Here is a 19,110-nt window from a genome sequence, read left to right as displayed (position 1 = left end):
CGCTAACAGGAGAGTCATGTATACTCTACTCCCGAACAAACCATTGGTGGACGAGGTATGGATTTTTCACTCTTTAGCCTTCGTTAACTTCATAAATGAAACTCCTTACATATAAAATAATTTTAACAAGGGAATATATGTTTATATTTTTTCTTATTGGCCGTCAATCAACGAACGCTGAAGCAGATCATAAACCTGACATCAAGCATGCTCATGTGTGATGCACGCAAGGACACCGGTTTTCCCTGCTTGTGGTTTTTACCGACTACATTTTCGGTGAGTGAAAACCATTAAGAGGATCTCCATCTCCTGGTTTCAATTGATCTTATACATGTTTATGAAAAATCAAATTTCAGCAATTTGCCCTTAATTGGACTCACTCGCCAAAGACTTTGAAACGCTATTACGCTGAGGAATACATGGGAGAGTTTGAGTCGTTATGCAAGGTAACTCTATCATTTAATTGTCGTAATATATGATAATGTAAATAAAAGACGCTTATTCCAATATAACTTATTTGTGTTTATTTTTGATAGATTTTTGTTCCAATGAATGAGGATAACATGCACTGGTACCTGGTTGTAATTGATATAGAAAAAAGACACCTAATATTACTGGATTCTAAACCATGCGTCTCAAGCAGAACCAGACGCCGTCGTTGTGCGAAGCTAATGGTACTTTTGCAAAATTTCTAATATGTGGAAAATAGATTCTAAATTGCTTAAACAGACACCAGATTTGACACCTGAATTAAATTTTACTTTGATTACAGGCACTGTTTATTGAGGAGATGCTTGATGACTCCACCTTCTATGCTAACCAAACAACACACAGACCAGTAATTTCAAAGTATCCTATAATACACCCTGCAGAAATTGGCGAGCAGAACGATGACTCGTAAGAAACCTTACAAGTTATTATTGTTTGTTGAGTTTTCAATTACTGATTGTGGAGTTTGGGTGACAACCTGGATGAGGGTTTTGGGTGACAACCTGGATGAGTTTTCAATTAATAATTTCAGAGTATCCCATAATACACCCTGCAGAAATTGTATATTTTTTAACAGTACTATTTTGTCTGCTATGTTTTTTTTCCCTATGGAATTAAGTTGGTTATATACTTGAATAAACTTTTTTTACATATACAAGGAATGATTGTGGAGTTTGGGTGACAACCTGGATGAGGGAGTGCCAATGGAGGAGTAACTACAATATTAAGGTAGTTATAAAATAAAATTCGTTTCCTGGTTTCATATATTATCTCAAAATTTTAATCTAACCTATGCGTCTGAATTCTTTTGTTTTTTGCTCCTAGGTAAATGATAGCACTAGATTACAGCTGGCTATTGATCTGGTGATGAATCCGTTCAATTTGAAATCCCAAGAAGTTCTTGAAGCAGCAAAGAAATACTACAACGAAATATCTAAAAAGGAAGAGCGATTGGTTAAGGGGTTAGGCAGTATGCTCTGAGTTATTTATACCTAAGGCATTAAAATAATTGTGTCCATTGCATATACTTTTAATACTATAATGCGTGCAATAAGTTATTCTGGTTATGTTATTTTAAGTACGTTCGATTAATTTTTGATTGACGTTTTCTGTTGGGCAAACTGAAACTGAAAAAGCTACTGGGTCTTAAAAAATATGATTATGTTATTTGAAGTTTTTTATGTTAATTTATGAATGGAACAGCACATTCTGATATGTTAATACATGATTTCGTATATTTTGTAAAACAATTTAGTAAACATGATTTCAATAATTTACGTAAATATGAACACAATACTAAACGTTATATTTTTTAACTTTACCATTGTAACCTTCGTTATGTTTATTCATCTGGTGATACGTATACCAATGAATGGTTATTAAACTACATTTACCTTTACCAAAACATGAGTAATACAATTCAAATAGAGTTTATTATGTGTATTTATTATTTAGTTTAGATTTACGAAAAGGTATGATTAGTGATGAGGTTCGAATCCTAATTGGTGGCTTAACTATATCCCTTCAACTTCATTACCAACCGGTGTGACCTCTGGTTTTACCCTCTATAAAAGTAAAACTTGACTTCCTATAGAAAATCATTTGGCAACACCATTGTAATTTGTAAACCCTCTCCTAATTCACTAACGGCGGCAATCAACTTCAGAGACTAGTCACTAATATTAGCAAACAAAGATGGACCCAGAATTCCGGTAAGCAGATAACTATTTTTTCCATACGCATGACCATCTCTCCTTGCATGGTTTGTTCTTTTTTAACATTGATTACTTCTCAAGTTTCGGTTCTGTCCTTCCATGGTTTCTTATTCTTAACAATACTGACTTTTCAACATTTGGTTCGTTGTGGCTACCGGCTAGTTACGTCAGTGCCTTAAGGAACGTGAGAAGATGCCCTGAGCAGACATTTGTCCTAAACCTATTCCCAACAGATGTAAGCTTACTTCCGGCGCTGCAGACACCACTTTTCTTTACGGTTTTCTATCTAATTTTTTTCAAAATCTGTTTAACATCTAATTTTCTTTCTCTGAGTATAGGAAGATGTAAGGATTCCACAGCACATTGTATGGCACTTTTCGTTCTTCACAACCACTGATCTGTACTTAATAGACAGACAAGACAACTGTCTTCATATCCACCCAACTAGAGACGGTCATAACTACTGGATCAACGCAGCCGACATGGGGAGGATAAGATCTCTCTTTCGACCAACTCCACGGCTTATGCTGGAACTCAGTTACGTAGGTTGGGGTATCTTCCACATGCTTGCATGGGACCATACTCGTTCGGTTGAAATGCCCAGAGCCGTTGATGAGATATATGCCTCCAACGTATTGCCGGACCAAATCAAACACTGGCTAGCGGACAGATGCAACGTACACTTCAACAAGGATGAACAGGTGGCTGCGTTTGAGACTGAAAGGTTATTACGCCGGCAGCATCGGAGGCAAGAAGGTTCACCACCGCGTCCTCACGAGTCAAGGTAACAATAACTTGTTTACTTAGGAAAGTAAGTCTACATACTTTACTATATTCATTGTTGTATAATAGATTTTCCAAAATTACTGCAGGTCCAACCGCCGTCAACAGGGGGGAGGTGCAGTTGGAGGACCTATTAGGAGGGCAATCGCAGGACCTAGTAGGAGGTATGGAAGAAATTCGCCATCTGACTCTTCCGACTCGTCTGTGAACCAGATAACGCCATCATCGTAGGACAAGAGACGACAGATTAATTTGTTTACGGTTTATTGGTGAAATAATCTATTGTCGTAGTGTTTCAGTAGCCTTGTCTATATGTACATGTTTACTTTTGTGGAAATCTTCAATTAGTATTCTGTGTAATAGCTTTGATTTTGTGAATGTAAATTATGGTGTTGGACTTCGTTATTTTGTTTATGTATATACATCTATGGGTTTATTTTTGATCAAGTCTCACACAAGTCTACCATCAGAAGTATTTTTTTTATTCCGGTCATTATTTGTAAGAAAATTTGGTAAGAACGACTTTTTTATCATGGGAAAAACTTGAATGTTGTTTACCTGTGTCTGCATGGATGAGGGTGTGCAAGTGGTAGCTGGTAACATCCTAATTAGGTATTGGAAATGATTAATTTGGGGAGTAACATGGTTTTCTTTAGGATGAGGGGTTGTAATGTTGTGATAAGGCATAAAAAAATTGGAAATCAAGTAAACAGATTAGTGAGTATATCAGCAAATTAAAACTTAATAGGAAAAAATTTGCGGCTACATCTAATTTCAAGCTAGAAAAACAAAAAAGCAAAGATAACATTATTGGAGTACGTTGGAATTCCAACTGAATTTATTTACTAGGGTAGGCAAAAACTTGGGTAGACGAGTCAAATTTAATGGTACTAAACACCTAGTTCAAAGAGGTTACGATAACACCGGTAAATACAATATTCTGCCTCATCAATTCTCGTTGGATGCTGCATCTCACACAATTAATAAGTTAGACTAATTTATGTTCATTACTTAAAAGAGAGCAACAGACTTCAACAATTCAAAAACTACAAAGTAAACACAACCAAAAAACAAGACTACGAAGATCGCGTATAGTAAAATGGCTAAATTCCAACTTCCCTTGCCGATTATTCCGGATGATCTGCTACAAGAAATCTTCCTGCGTAGTAGTGCCAAAGCTGTAGGGAGATGTATGTGCTTGAATAAATTCTGGTACCGACAGCTACGCCAACCAGAGACATGCATACACCACATGCGAAGGCAGAAAGTGTTAGATCAACATGTTTTGTTTCATGTTGGATACTCACTACTGTTAATGGGTTCAGATTCACTATATATAGTGAATGCTGCTTCTGGAGAAGAAGTGAATGTTCAGCATCCTTTCCGAGTAGGCATCCATGGGTGGTTTCGTATTGTCGGAGTGTCAAACGGGAACATATGTTTCAAGTTCTCTCGTGAACGAGACGACACAAGACTTTTGGTATGGAATCCGACAACACAATGCTCTAGAGAAATTTCCGACCCCCACAGGGACCACGGTAGATCGTTTTTCCCAGTATATGGTTTCGGTCATGTTCGAAACTCAGATGCATACACAGTCATACATATGTGCAAAAGGGACATAGCTGATGCCTACGTTTTTTTCTCTAGATATTGTTCAAGGCGTTCTACATGGTTTCACTGCGTTGATTGTCTCCCTGGTATAGAAAAAATTGACCCTAACTCTGTTTTTAATAATGGTCAGGCGTATTGGATAACTGGTACAGGAGATAGCTATGCTACACCCAAGTTTGTTTTATGTTACAGTGTTGAAGATGAATCATTTAGCGAGGTCTCTATCCCTGTAGGTGCAATATATACCATTCACAATTTACTAACCCACAAGGAAAAAGTTGCACTCCTCGCTCATACGCACAACGAATTTGGTTATGTCGCAGCAATTTGGCACTTGAATGAAGACGCGAATGGAAACAGAATACTAGAGCAATACTGCAGGTTCGCGAGTCGAAGCATCAGAGAAAATCCAATACTATTCGTGGATGAAAACCTACTTTTGTTGGTGAACAATTCAAAGGAAAGAGAGTTACTCGTCAATTACAGGTACAGAGAGCTTGTGTTGACAGAATATGACATCGAACATGGCACTAGAAATCTATTGGTGAGGAGAGCATGGCGATACCCAGAAACGCCACACCCGATCACAGTAAGGTCTACACTCAAGTATTTTGCAGGGATGTTTCCTGTCTAGAAATAATTGACATTTAGATAAACTTCGACTACATGTATTGTGGAACTTGGTTGAAACTCTTTGTTTACTATTCCAGTTGATGTTAATTATGTTTTTTTTTTGTTAATGGAATCCCTAGAACTGTTATGACATTGGTTAATTCCGTACTGTTTTTTCTTTCAGCCTGTCTTTACAATTGTATGTTTTACATTGGTTTGAAAGAGCCAAAATTAAGAGAAACGGTTGCATAACAACCTCAATCTATCTAATTCGATGTGTCGTGTAGTCTTCCTCATGTACAGGAGATTTATAATGGTGTTGTTCTGTTTCTAACCATCCTAGTATAGGGATTATGTGAGAAATAACAGTTAACCTACTAACATTTTACGCGAATATTCAATCAAGAAATGCTATTCCAAAAAAACATTAATCAAATTAACGGTAAACACAAACATAAATGGAATAAGTAGTTACCTGAAAAAACTTGGTTTTCTTTTAAAATTCCGGAGAGACTTGGGCTTAACAGGTTTCAAGCCAGTTGCTGCATTAATCCTGACTTGAATTATCCACTAATTGTTTTTGTTGCTGGCCCAAGTTGATAGATAGCTCACTTTACTTTTAGATAGACTTGAACTACCAAAAAAAAAAACGTCTTTCCAGGTTAGTTGACCGAGCCCAATCCCAACTATGACAGAAAGACTAAATATTCAGTTAATTAAAGTAACAAACGCTGGGGAAAAAAAATTCAATGACCTTTGATCATATACTATGTTACACATTAATACCAACCCAGAACTGATCCGGGATAATCGTGAATCGAGACAATTCGACCTATAATTCGACCAAAGTTTTTCTATGTAACACGATTCAACCAAAAAAGACGACATATAAACGGACATATAAACGGGCAATGTTACAAGAGAAACTTACATGATGGCCATCGGTTTTAAGAGAACATTTGTATACACCACTGCTTTGTTCGACGATGACAGAACCTACCCCAATGGACGGTAAAACCTGAAATAAGCCATATACTCGTTGAATGTTATATTATAATAAGAAAAAAAGAGCAACCCAGTACATGGTAACCTGGTAAGACCTGCATTAAGCCATTAGCACTCCATGAACAAACTCCAGCTTGCACTCTACCTCCACGGCCACGTCACTGAAATGATCAACCCATTAACACTCGTTCATTTACTTTGGATTATAGACTAATAGGAATTCAATCAAGTTCATGAAGGGGTGAATAAAGTCAAACAAATTGAGCAAACAAAGGATTCAGCAATAATGGGAAGTTATGGTATTTTAAAATGTCAGATCTTTCAATTGGAGTATTATACATCATGTGCAATGGTATAAAGATGATGATCTACAACTTCAATACATAATGAGATGAAGCCTTTAAAACCCATTATGTTAACAGACAAGCTAGCTTATTTCAAGCATCATAGCTTGCTGAACAATTTATGTGTATTAGAACAAAGCAGTGGCCATTCATCATGATCAAATAAACTACAAGTGTTAAGATTTATTTAGGTTCAAGGGATTAGGAATTTCAAAACCTATGCAGGAAATTTTCTGAAAGGAAAGCAATTAAACTTGACCAACAAGTTGCAAATCAACAAATTTCCAAAGCCTAACATAACATTCTAGTTTACTTTCAGCTTCTTCATTCTATCACAAAACAAAATTTATGCTGCACACTACTATATAAGACGAAAAACAAATCTTGTCAATTATCTATTGTGGTGGCTGCATGATTTGTCATGGAAGTCACCAAATCATCGGTGTATATTGTCATGCCCTTCTCCTTCCAACTCTTACAGAATTGCCGAAGATTGAGTTATAACATGACTGCAATCTTAAGCATTCGTTTCACTAATAAAAAGGTTGCTATTTTCTGGTATTCAGGCTGACTTACTACAACATATTAGCCTTCATACGATATTGAAATTAGTAGGGAATTTTGGTAACTAAGTCACAAAAATGAATACCACAAAACATATACGTGTCTATGGGTAAAACAACAACACATAACTAGAAACATAAACAAATTCCAACCATGTTGCCCAAATCAGATGAACGTCTTCGACAATTTTTGCTTTTAAAGCTTCAAACATTTGTGTCTCTACATTCCAGTAGCAATTTTCAGCAAAGAAGGAAATTATTCTTAAGTTTCTGAACCTAATCGAGGTGCTTCGGGTTCTGGGTTGATGAAGCCTCCATGTCTCTTGCAGCTGCTTCTCTAGCCTTTTTCCTCAACTCTGCTTCTCTACTTTTCTTGTTCAGCAGCTTCTCCAGTTTTACTATTCTTTCCTCTACATGGTCTATCAAGTTATCCATTCCCAAATGTTTTCCAACATCACTCTGCTTCCCGTCACCCGATCCCCTTGTAGCCTCCCCCGCTCTGACCCTAACAATGTGGTCATCAACCCAGAGAAAGAACTTGCAATGTGCTTCTGTCACCTACAACGAATATAACACAATTAATGTAAGGGGTTACAAAATACTCCAATTCAATCTATTCCATGTACGTCACTGTAATTAATCCCTAAATTCTACATCTATAAAATCATTTCAAATTTTTAGCATCCATTTTTAATATCAGAACAGGTACCATGTCAATTCTTGTCACAATCACGATTTTTAATCCAGGTAGATCTATTTTGAATAAATCAACTTTTTCCCAATTCTCAGTCATTCATCAAAATTAACCAGCACCAATATCAAATCATATACAAAATCAACCCAATTTAACATCAAATCAATAACAAAGTCAAACAATTTTCATAACCAATAGGCATGCAATTCCCAACAATTCAAAATCACATCCACAACAACTTTACCAAGGTGGATAATAACCAAAATATAGAGTCTAAAGCTCCATTCCAGAAAATTCAAATTTTAATCAAATTTTAGCATAATCTTAGTTCTCAAACATAAAGAATTGCGTGCTTACCTTTAATAATGGGCATCCAAAAAATAACCTATTTGGGTTGGTGTCTGTCTTCGACATGTAACTGATGGCATATTTTTCACAGAAGCATTTTGGGGCCACACCATCTATTACATCCTGAGGTTGCAGCGAACTTGAGGTTGCATTTCCAGATCTCAGTTCCCGTTGTCCGCCGGCTCCCCCTATGCCTCGTCTCATGTTTGAGGAGCATGCATCACTGGCCATCGATCTGATTAACATTTAACACCACCATGGACAACTAACATCATCTATTGCATTCCAAATTGAATCAATCTTCTTCGATGAACGGTGATTACAGAAAGTGATTAACAGAACAAATCACGCAAATTAGCTAAAAAAACACAAAAACGAACGAATGACCTAGCTGAAGAAGCAGTGGGGCTTACAAGGGTTTTCCGAGAGCGTTCTGCACGTGGGTCACCGAAACCTTGCTAGCAAGGGGATGACTTACGTTCTTCGACGGTAAATCACAGAAAATGACACCCGCGTAACCCTGGACGAAGACGCAGAAGGCAGGGTCTTCCAGGGGGTTCGAAAAAATCTGTCCCTGACGATGACTGACCTAGAAATCAGACGAACGAGGTAGAAAAAGAGGCTGTAGACATTACGGCGGTATTTGGGGAAGGTTTTGCGAGTGGGTCGTCGGAAAAATCAAACGCTTAAGTAAAGGGGAGGGTAGAAGAAGCACTGAGGTAGATGAAGGAGCTGTGGATACTACAGGAGTATCTGGGGAAGGTTTTAGGAAAGGGTCGCCGGAAAAATCAAACCCATCACCCACAGGAAGGGTAGAGAAGAAGAAGAAGTGAGATCATAGAAGGGTAAAAGAAGCAGTGAGGTGGAAGAATGAAGCAGTTCTTTTGAAGTGTCTTTTGACAGGTAGAAGAAGAAGCTGTACACATTGAAATGGTATTTGGGGAAGGTTTTGATTTGTATGGTATTTGGGGAGAAATTTGTAAAATCAACTATTTTCGTATTGCATCAAGTATAAATAAGTTATGGGGTATAATGTAAATAATATAAAATACAATGTAGTATGAAAACATTTAATGCATCAATTAATGAAAGGTTGAAACTTTTTTTAATCAATGGCTGAGATGAAGACACATGTGCAAGGGTAACTTACCCACAAAATTACCATGGGTTTGGAAGAAATCACCTTTTTTTCGATCTTTAATAGAAGTATTATGCTATTTATTGTAATGCTTAGATTTTTAAATAGTTCAATAATTTAATTTTAACTTCGAAAATTATTATTTTATTTTTAATATTAATATATATTAATATGTAATATAATCTATATGATACCAAATATATTATGTATGGAGTGGGAAAATAAATAAGAATAAGGATGAGGCGTAGAAAAGTTACAAAATTCATATAATCAAGGAATCCAAAAGAAATTAATTAAATGACTTGTATTTAATGAGAATAAAAAATTGCAATTTACATACATTTATTGTACTAAGTACTAGATTGGACATTGAATCATTGAGATCATTACCCTTAGTACTGTATACAAGATCCAATGTGTAGAGAATCCAATAAAGGATATTTTATTAGCATATAATAAGGTTCCTTTTATAGAGCATCCAGGGAAAGATATTCAATATAATTATAAATAATATCATGTAATATAAAAAGTTAAAATTATTTTAAAATTGTACTAAATTTTTAACCAAATATCTATAATTTGAAATTTTATATTAAGTTCTAATATCATATAAGAATTATAAGATTTTACAGTTTAAATTAAAATTTTTAATCAAATTTTTATCCGTAAAAACTTTTTTCAATTTTGTTTCTTTTTTAGTTCAAAAGTTATGTATAATAAAACCTATATACATGAGCAAATAACCTTTCCTTAATCTTATATGTTGCATCTACACTTCTACATTTACCAAATTTATTTTGGGCCTATTCAAGATATAAAGATTAAAGATTCTATTTCATTAATTTCAAAATTTATACACGATAATAATAATAATAATAATAATAATAATAATAATAATAATAATAATAATAATAATAATAATAAGCCCCTCTAAATTACCAAAAAAAAAGAATGAAAATCAAATACGCCTAGTCAGAAATAAGGGATTAGGGCCCAATAACTAATAAAGGTCAATACAAGTTCCTCAATTAAGAGGCCCAAGAATATGACCAAAAAACAAAAAAAGAGGTCAAGATCCGAAAAAAAAATTTGATAACAAATTGAAAAAGAAATTAAAAAAATAAAATCAAATACCCTAACAAGCCTCGCGCTGTCTTCTTCCCCGCCTCTCTTCTCTCCATACCGCGCTTTCCAGCTCAGGCAGCTTCTCTTCCGGCGCCGCCGTTAGTTCCGTCGTGATCACCTCAAAGGATTCGCCAAGGTATTCTCTTCATTAATTGCAGAACCAACCCTGTTTTGTTGTGGTTTGTACATGAAAGCAATTTGCACCCTATATTCTGGCTATAGATTATTTAGGAATTTGAGGTTCCGATTTTAGTGTAAAGTTATAATCTTTTCTCTGCTACTAGAATTTCCCGAGTTGTGATTGCATTGTTTGGCTGAAATTATAACATGAAGCATGTTCGTATTTCACTAGCAGATATCATTTATATGCATTATCATATTTGAGGGGATGAGGGGCTCCTAGGAGCTGTTAGTTTTGAGGGTTATCATAATCAAAATTGCTAATGCTAAGAGTAGCTGGAGGTGTTCTTCAATGTTTCAACATTGAAGTTGATGAAATATGCAGTGGGAATTGTTTTCACATTTTAAGTTAAGAAACCTGTGGATTTTTAAAATAAAGGAAATTCTATGGTGAATATGTTAGTTTCTTTTTTCTGTTCTAATTTGGTGGAAAGTAGTTCCACTTGCTCGATACTACTACCTGTCTCAAAATTATTGTTATTTCGACCAAATTGGTACATCCTGAAATCCAAGGCTAAACCGTCCAAACTATATAGCTTGATTATGCATGATCAGGTAGAAGCTAAGTTGGGGATATGTATCCCGCATATTGAGTATATGAGGTTTGTTATGTATCTATTTGAGCATAATTTTAATATACGGAACATGGTTGCTTTATGTTGTTTTCCTGACTCGCATTCTTTCACTGCAGATCTTCAATCTGGTTATTTGGGTCAAAGATCTCTGTTATTCTCAATCATGGCAACTAGTAAGCGATCATATATGCCTTCCCTACTTTGGTCTTCCTTAGCTGCACTCGTTTTTGCTTTTTTGAGATAAGATATTGAATGTATATTGTTTCCTTGCAGGACTACAGTTTGAGAATAATTGTGAAGTTGGAGTGTTTTCTAAACTTACTAATGCCTATTGTTTGGTTGCCATAGGAGGATCCGAAAACTTCTATAGGTTTTCATTCTTTTTGATTAGTGATGAATTTAATTTTAACTTATTTAAAATTGTCTTCAAATGGTTTGAAATTGTTATGATGTCTTTCTGAATGAAAAAATTAACCTGTTGGTTTGTACAGTGTGTTTGAATCTGAGTTAGCAGACGTCATCCCTGTAGTCAAAACATCCATTGGTGGAACTCGAATTATTGGTCGCCTTTGTGCAGGTAAAGATTTTCATATCCTTTGCTTATTCTCTTGGCTTCTCAAGGAGTACCAAAGAAAGAATAAAGCAGCATCAGTTTCTTCTATTTATTCAACATTTTTTCGGACCTAATTAGGTTGTTTACCTTTCTGTCGGTTTCCAGGAAACAAAAATGGGCTTCTGCTGCCCCATACAACTACAGACCAAGGTGATTACTGTTTCGCTTATGTTGGTTTTGATTCCTTGTACTACATGATGCTATTTAATATCATGTGCTATGAGTTCCCAAAACATCTTTGTAATTTCCTTTCACCAAATAAAAATTCACCATATTGACTTTCTCAAATCTCAATAAATATGTGAACTGTTTCTCTTTATTTGACTGATGCGGTTAGCATATATGAGGTCATGTGAATTGTGATGAAGTATTGCGCATATGGACCATATCCATATGTTATGAAGAAATATTTTTTTAAAAATGGTATTACCAAATTATACATGGAGTGGCTTGCGGCATATTCAATCAAATGATGTTGAAAAACATTCTGAAACCTAATTGTATTTTATGCTTTGCTTTTCTGGTAGCGTTGCCATATATAATTACAATATAGTAGTGATATGATTATCCTGACTTTAGTTACCTGTTCTTATTGGCATTCTGAAGAACTTCAACATTTGAGAAACTGTCTGCCCGATCAAGTAGTCGTTCAGAGAATAGAAGAAAGATTATCTGCTCTCGGAAATTGTATAGCTTGTAATGACCATGTGGCTCTCACTCACACCGATCTTGACAGGGTTAGTTTTATGCTAGATTATAATGTTTATGCTAATCTAGTCATGTTTAGGATAAAAAATTGATTTGAATATCACTTGTGTTTTATCTCAACCATAGATATTGAATTAGAACATTAAAAAATTATCACCTGCACATTACTAGTATTTTGGAATTTCATCACCTTTAATTTTGACAACAGGATGTGAACTTTATACGTAATATCCTGAAAACAAACAAATTTTACACTGCAAGTATGTATAAAATCTACACCCTATTTGACCTGTAGGATTTAATGGATTCACGTTTTTGCGTATTACATGTTAACGATAATCCCGATGCTTCTCAAAGCCATGGCTGTTATTCCCATTTATCTTCTGAATTCAATATATAATATGTATTGCTTTATTTTTGTTCAGGAGACGGAGGAAATGATTGCAGATGTTCTTGGAGTAGAAGTTTTCAGGCAGACCATTGCCGGCAATATTCTTGTCGGTAGCTACTGTGCCTTCTCCAACAGAGGGGGCTTGGTGAGTAAAATGATTTTTCTCTTCAACTTTGCAATCTAAAAACAAAAAAGTTCTCGAGTCTTAGCCATTCATTTGATGCAGGTCCACCCTCATACTTCCATAGAAGACTTGGATGAGCTTTCTACACTTCTTCAGGTTCCTTTGGTGGCTGGGACGGTGAACCGTGGCAGTGAAGTGATAGCTGCTGGAATGACAGTGAATGACTGGACGGCATTTTGTGGCTCGGACACCACAGCGACAGAGCTGTCTGTGATTGAGAGTGTTTTCAAACTGAGGGAGGCACAGCCTAGTGCCATTGTGGATGAGATGAGAAAATCTCTCATTGATAGCTATGTCTAAATTGTGGTTAATATTGTGATTGTATTATCTTTCCTAAGATATTGCACTTTTAATTGTTAAATAATCTTTTCAAGTTTTGGTGATAGTGACTCATGCACTGTGAACATATGTTTTTTTTTTTTTGTGACTAAACATATATATGTTTGAATCATCACTTGTAATTTTACACCTTTTCGTTCAATTTTTTTATTTTCTTTTTCAGGTTGAGGTTTTTTTCTTCTGGTACACAGATTTGAGGGGCCAAACATATATGTTATGTGCACACTAAAAACTAAGCCAGAAGAACACGAATTAATTAATGAAGACAATTCTATTTTCTTTTATCATCAATGAAGTTTATAAATCACAATTGCTCTTGCAGAGTGCAAACAGTGTAAGGTACAAACTAAAACATAGCAGCTCAATCAATAAAAAAGTTAAAAACAAGCACATCTTCTACTCTATATCATGTCAAAAAGCAGTGTCAGTTGAACTGTATTGCTCAGTCAGGAAGGATTTGCTCACTGTCAGCGTCTGCCTCAGTCTCAACCTTGGGCTTTGTAGGGGCCTGGCCTGCTCCAGGTGCCTGCTTCTTCTTGATCCCACTAACTATATCATCAATCCTCAGGAGCATGCAAGCAGCTTCAATGGCCGTCTTAAATGTTTGTGCTTTCACATTGTATGCGTCCCAAATCTAACAACAACATATCCTCAGACTCGGTTCATTTGCTGAGGTACATGCTTATCAAGAATTCAGATACCTAAGCATATATATCCACATAAAATCCAAACAAATATTCATCCTGTTGGGGGTAACTGAAAAAAGTGAAGTGTACCTTGCGCTCTTTCATATCGGCGATGGCACCCGAATTTCCATCTATGCCAATCCATGCATTTTCTCCATTCGCATGCTATAATTTTCAAGAAAACAATGTTAAACAAAGTAACAGAAAGTATCACATGTAATAGGTACTAGCAAACTATTTCCACCTTTCCTTGTAGTGCAGTCATAGTCCGGATGACATTAACTCCACAATTTTGTGCCAAGGTACGTGGGATAGCCTCAAAAGCAATGGCAGCAGCTTCATAAGGCCACTGTTGATCAATGTGAATATTATGCGAAAGTGAGAACCAGGGTAATATACTGCCGTTTATCTACTTGTTCATTTAAAAAGCGACAATAAACTCACCTTCTCTATGCCTTCGATTGATGAACTCTTCTGTTTCAAAGCAGCTGACACAGTCAACTCTGTAGCACCACCTCCAGGAACAAGTTTTGGATTTTTTATTATATTCCTTGCAACAGACATGGCATCCTGTCATGGAAGAATGTTCAGGAAGAAGTATGACCAAATCTACATGATCTAGAAGTTCAAATTAACAGCTTACCTGCAGATTTCTTTCAACTTCATTCAGGAGATCTTTACTAGCACCTCTTAACAGTATGGTACAGGCCTTAGGGTCTTTGCAGTCGACAATAAATGCAAAATACTCATCTCCAATTTTCTTTACTTCAAATAAGCCAGCACCAGTACCAACATCAGACTCCTGCAGTTCATCAGGTCTGTTCACAATAACAGCACCACATGCCTTTGCAATTCTGTTGTTATCGGTTTTCCTCAGCCTCCTGATTGCGCTAACCCCATGCTTACTTAAGTAATGGCATGCTAAATCACTGAGACCCTTCTCTGTAATTACTAAGTCTGGTTTAAACCTCAATATCTGCATACAGAGCTCCTCAATGTATTCTTCCTCCATCTTCAATAGGAGGCTCCAATCTTCTTCTTTGAGCAATTCAGCATTTGTTTGGTTTTCACCTTTTTTATACTCAAGGGGGCAATCGAGAAGAATAATACGAGGGTTAATAATCTTTCTCTTCATTTTGCCAGGGGCAACCACATCTTTGTTTATCATGACTCCCTTCAGAACTTTTGAGTCCTCAAGCTGCCCACCAGGGACCTTCTCAACTTTAATATAGTTTTTTATATCTACATCTCTAAGACCGTTGCCAATTTCGACACCTACTGTTGTAGTCGCATCAATAGCTAAATCCTGAAAGTTAATCAAGGTAATATGATACATAAGTCAACATATAGAGAATTAACCTGGAAGTTAATCAAGGTAATATGGTATGTAAGTCAACAGACAGAGGATAATAAGAAAATGCACAAGGCCTGTTAATAATCCTACTAACATATAAACATCCAAACTGTATATCAAAACAACATAAACTCTTGATCAAGCAAAAAAATATAGATTGTGGTAGAAACACCAAGCAGATTAAAATTTTCAACTTTACTACACTTGGCTGTGAGCTACCCTCCTCATGCATAGCATTACATGGATTAAAATCAGGATTGGAAGAATATCATTATGCAAGAATAGACATATCAAGACCAAAAACTCCTGAATATAAAGATGACCAATTTGGCAATCTAGCTCGAAGAAGATGAGGACACTCACAGCAATCAAGTCTCCGAATTGGCCTGTAAATTTGGTACCTATGCAACTTTTTACAAGTCCGAGCATTGTAGTTCCTGCAGTTAATTCATCAATAATTGAGACAAAACACGGAAGTCAACTTATGTTGAAAGAAGAAACAAATGTCATTTACTATGATATTAAAGTGATGTCAAAATTATTGTGAAACAAATATTATTATACTTGTATTTTGTAGGACTAAGGGTTTTAGCCTATACCATAAATTACCACACGATTTTTCTACAAGCTGCATTCCAATATGGCTCTCGGAAGATAAGATAAAAACAAAAGAAATAATATCCCAGCACCCAAACTATTGAAAAAGCCTCTCAGGTTATTATTCCACAAACTGTTGGAATATGTAATTGAAAAGATTCAGCTCAATACAATAGACTTACGATCTTGGGCATCAATGGACATTGCAATTTTGTCAAGAACAGCAACTGCATCCTCTAGAGCTTTGTTATAAGCTGCAGATTACAAGATTGAAGCATCCATTATATATAAGTGTACACCATTCTAGGAAAGAACCCCATTTGATATTATTACTATTAACTTTTGTTGGATTAAGAATAACATTATAGAGAAGATAATAATACATAAGGCGTACTAATAAATTACCTCGGCAAATAACTGTGGGATGATAATTTTTGTCAATGAATGCTTCAGCAACATGAAGCATCTCACCAGCTGCCAAAAATACACAACAAAAAAATTGGAAATAGGAAAATAAAATAGGCTGCAATATAAACCCAATCCTTCACTGGTTATACAAATACAATACCATATATATAAAATCATACCAAGAATGATGACGGATGTTGTCCCATCTCCAACTTCTTCATCTTGGGTGCGACTTAATTCAATCATAGACTATAGCCATCTCAATGAGAGAGAAGTATTAGAAAGTTTCCAGCAAAAGAAAACTAATATCAATGAGAACAAGCACGAAAGAAAAATACCTTAGCAGCTGGATGAGCAAGATCTAGTTCACGTAAGATAGCATTTCCATCATTAGTCACCACAATTCCTGCAAATTACAAAGAAAAAGAATGAGCATTGGGTAAATACTTGAGAATACAAACCAGACATCTGATCAAATATGACAAACACTAATAAAAGGGCAATCTCTAACTAACCCAGAACCCAAGCTTAAAGAAAATCGCACACCATGAAGAAGAAGAAGAAGAAAACTCAAATGTTTCCAAAAACGATTCAGGCATTGAGGCTGCAAAACATGAAACAATTGCCCCTCTGCAATCTAACATTGTATAGGGTGTAATCCACAAGCTGCAACATAATCGGAGAATGAAAACACTAACCTCCTGCTGCATCAAGTAGCATTTTTAGCATGGACCTAGGTCCCAAAGTAGTACGTATTATGTCAGCAACAGCCTGGCAACCATCAGATACATTAAATTATACATCCAATGAACTTTAAGGAACATTACCATGTAAGTTTAGATACTATGTAATATGTTACCTTAGACGCTTGAATATTGGCATGGTGCACCTTGGTTCCAGACTCACGTTTCAAAGAGTCCTCTGCAGATTTTCAGTATGCATTTGATGGGTATGTAGAAAAACATGTTTAACATTTTGAGGTTACAACAGCAATCTTAGCACAATATGATCAAATATTGGGTACCGAAAAATAACACAAAGTGCACGAAAAAGAAAAAACTACAACAACCAGAAAATTTAAAAAAAGAAACTGAAAACAAACCGTTTTCGAAAATGAAACTGAAGTAATTTAAACCAGAAGCGTAATCAAAAGAAAGGGGAAAAATTCGACGCCACTTGGAGCAAAAATGGCAGCAAGAAAAAACTTACTGAGAACTAGAACCGGAGCATTCATAATTTCTCCTCGCTTTTACAATCCAAATTCCGAGCTTTCTGCAAGCACAAAAACTTTAACTCTTTAGCAAAGGAAGTGCTTATAAACTTGAATGAGTTTGTGAAATTGAATGTTCACACCACAGTTTTCGAACTCAAAATCCAGAACACAGTTGAGTGAACACAACGTAGTAGATTCAAGCTTTATCCGAAGATATAAAAACCCTAAAATCGTACTGTTCAGGGCGGAACAGTCTGAAAGGAAAAATGTGAGGTGGCTGAACTTGAACGGAGAATGTTGGAGGAGGGAAGGAGGTAGCGGTGGCTGGCGGCGGCGGAAGGAGCCGCTAAGACAGAGAGAGACGATCAAGTTTGTACTTTGTACCTTAAAATTGTAAACAGAGTCGTTACAGAGTCAATAGTGGCATTTCAACAAAGGTAAAGGTCAATTCTATAAAGAGTCGTGCTAAAAAAAAAGGTAACACTAATGGTAACACTAATTATTATTGTTTATTTTAAAAATTTTAATTGATCAAAAAAGATAATACTAATAATTATATTTTTAATATTGAATTGGATATTTTTAAACTTCAATTATATATATTGTATAAATATTTTATTGATTCTCTATACTTTTTATTCTATAAAAATTGGTATTTTTTATTCTTATATTTAGCTAATTTTTACTGAAAATTTAATTATTTTAATTAAATTATTTATCCAATATAAAAAGAGTAATTCTTCGCATACAAGCGATTAAGGTTTGTAAGCCTTACAAGTTCAATTAAAACTAACGCTCAAAATACGCTTTCAACCATTCTTCTTCCTCTTCGTCTTCTCCTTCTTCTTTTCTTTTGTTTCTTGCCTTCTCTTTCTCCTTCTTCTTCTTCTTCTTGCTGCACGTTCTTCTTCCTCTTACTCTTCTTCTTCTCCTTTTCTTTCGTTTCTGCACGTTCTTCTTCTTCATTTACGTTCTTTTCTCTCTGTTTTATCTTTTTTTCGATTTTTCATGGTGAAATCGTTTTTGAAGAAGAAGAAGCAGTAGAAGATGAGGAGGAGAAAGAGAAAGAGTTCTGAATTATGCATAAGATGTATTTTAACAAATTTTGGGTGTATTTCTTTAAATCCTTTGGGTGTATTTTCTGTAATCCTTTGGGTGTATTTTCTATAATCGTTTGGGTGAATTTCTGTAATCCTTTGGGTGTATTTCTGTAATCATTTTGGGTGTACTTCTGTAATTATTTGGGTGTATTTCTGAAGTTCCATTATCTTCAAAAGGATTACAGAAATACACCCAAAGGATTACAAAAAATACACCCAAAGTATTTAAGAAATACACCCAAAATTCGTTGCATAATTCAGAACTCTTTCTCTTTCTCCTCATCTTCTGCTGCTTCTTCTTCTTCAAAACGATTTCAAAGCTTGATTTCAGA

At 35.5% G+C, this 19,110-nt stretch overlaps 3 protein-coding genes across 11 annotated transcripts; 2 read left to right on the top strand and 1 right to left on the bottom strand.

The window, feature by feature from the left end:
- Window positions 1–4,086: 4,086 nt before the first annotated feature.
- On the top strand, window positions 4,087–5,235 carry LOC140173225 (F-box/kelch-repeat protein At3g06240-like). The gene has a single exon (XM_072196005.1). It carries the CDS (start codon window positions 4,087–4,089, stop codon window positions 5,233–5,235), a length of 1,149 nt encoding a protein of 382 aa, XP_072052106.1.
- Window positions 5,236–10,395: 5,160 nt separating this feature from the next.
- On the top strand, window positions 10,396–13,562 carry LOC112801758 (eukaryotic translation initiation factor 6-2). Its single transcript, XM_025844666.3, has 8 exons — window positions 10,396–10,566; window positions 11,302–11,358; window positions 11,459–11,555; window positions 11,677–11,762; window positions 11,904–11,948; window positions 12,405–12,535; window positions 12,932–13,042; window positions 13,124–13,562. The coding sequence occupies exons 2-8, from the start codon at window positions 11,349–11,351 to the stop codon at window positions 13,379–13,381; spliced, it is 738 nt and encodes a 245-aa protein (XP_025700451.1). The 5' UTR covers window positions 10,396–10,566; window positions 11,302–11,348; the 3' UTR covers window positions 13,382–13,562.
- A 110-nt stretch (window positions 13,563–13,672) lies between these two features.
- On the bottom strand, window positions 13,673–18,154 carry LOC112801757 (T-complex protein 1 subunit gamma). 9 transcript variants are annotated; one of them, XM_025844661.3, is made up of 14 exons: window positions 17,915–18,154; window positions 17,675–17,737; window positions 17,325–17,386; window positions 17,164–17,236; window positions 16,804–16,871; window positions 16,645–16,714; window positions 16,463–16,531; window positions 16,240–16,311; window positions 15,824–15,897; window positions 14,750–15,412; window positions 14,551–14,676; window positions 14,351–14,455; window positions 14,197–14,271; window positions 13,673–14,054 (listed from the first exon to the last, which is right to left on the bottom strand). In XM_025844661.3, exons 2-14 carry the CDS (start codon window positions 17,697–17,699, stop codon window positions 13,863–13,865), a joined length of 1,674 nt encoding a protein of 557 aa, XP_025700446.1. In that variant the 5' UTR covers window positions 17,700–17,737; window positions 17,915–18,154; the 3' UTR covers window positions 13,673–13,862. The 9 variants fall into 9 exon arrangements, with proteins under 9 accessions (XP_025700446.1, XP_072093475.1, XP_072093477.1 ...); XM_072237374.1 differs by having other exon boundaries at window positions 13,673–14,101; window positions 17,915–18,144; XM_072237376.1 differs by having other exon boundaries at window positions 13,673–14,089; window positions 17,915–18,144.
- Window positions 18,155–19,110: the final 956 nt, after the last annotated feature.

This window comes from Arachis hypogaea, chromosome 5, assembly GCF_003086295.3.
Source record: "Arachis hypogaea cultivar Tifrunner chromosome 5, arahy.Tifrunner.gnm2.J5K5, whole genome shotgun sequence".
Lineage (NCBI taxonomy): Eukaryota > Viridiplantae > Streptophyta > Magnoliopsida > Fabales > Fabaceae > Arachis > Arachis hypogaea.
This window is presented reverse-complemented; position numbering and strand designations above follow the sequence as displayed.

Coding starts and splice junctions, on each gene's coding strand:
- LOC140173225 (XM_072196005.1), top strand. CDS start 4,087: ATGGCTAAATTCCAACTTCCCTTGCCGATTATTCCGGATGATCTGCTA.
- LOC112801758 (XM_025844666.3), top strand. Junction 12,536..12,931: donor CTCACACCGATCTTGACAGG/GTTAGTTTTATG, acceptor ATTTTTGTTCAG/GAGACGGAGGAAATGATTGC. Junction 13,043..13,123: donor TCTCCAACAGAGGGGGCTTG/GTGAGTAAAATG, acceptor CATTTGATGCAG/GTCCACCCTCATACTTCCAT.
- LOC112801757 (XM_025844661.3), bottom strand. CDS start 17,699: ATGAATGCTCCGGTTCTAGTTCTCA. Junction 16,715..16,803: donor TTGCTCATCCAGCTGCTAAG/GTATTTTTCTTT, acceptor AGATGGCTATAG/TCTATGATTGAATTAAGTCG. Junction 14,272..14,350: donor TGACTGCACTACAAGGAAAG/GTGGAAATAGTT, acceptor TGAAAATTATAG/CATGCGAATGGAGAAAATGC.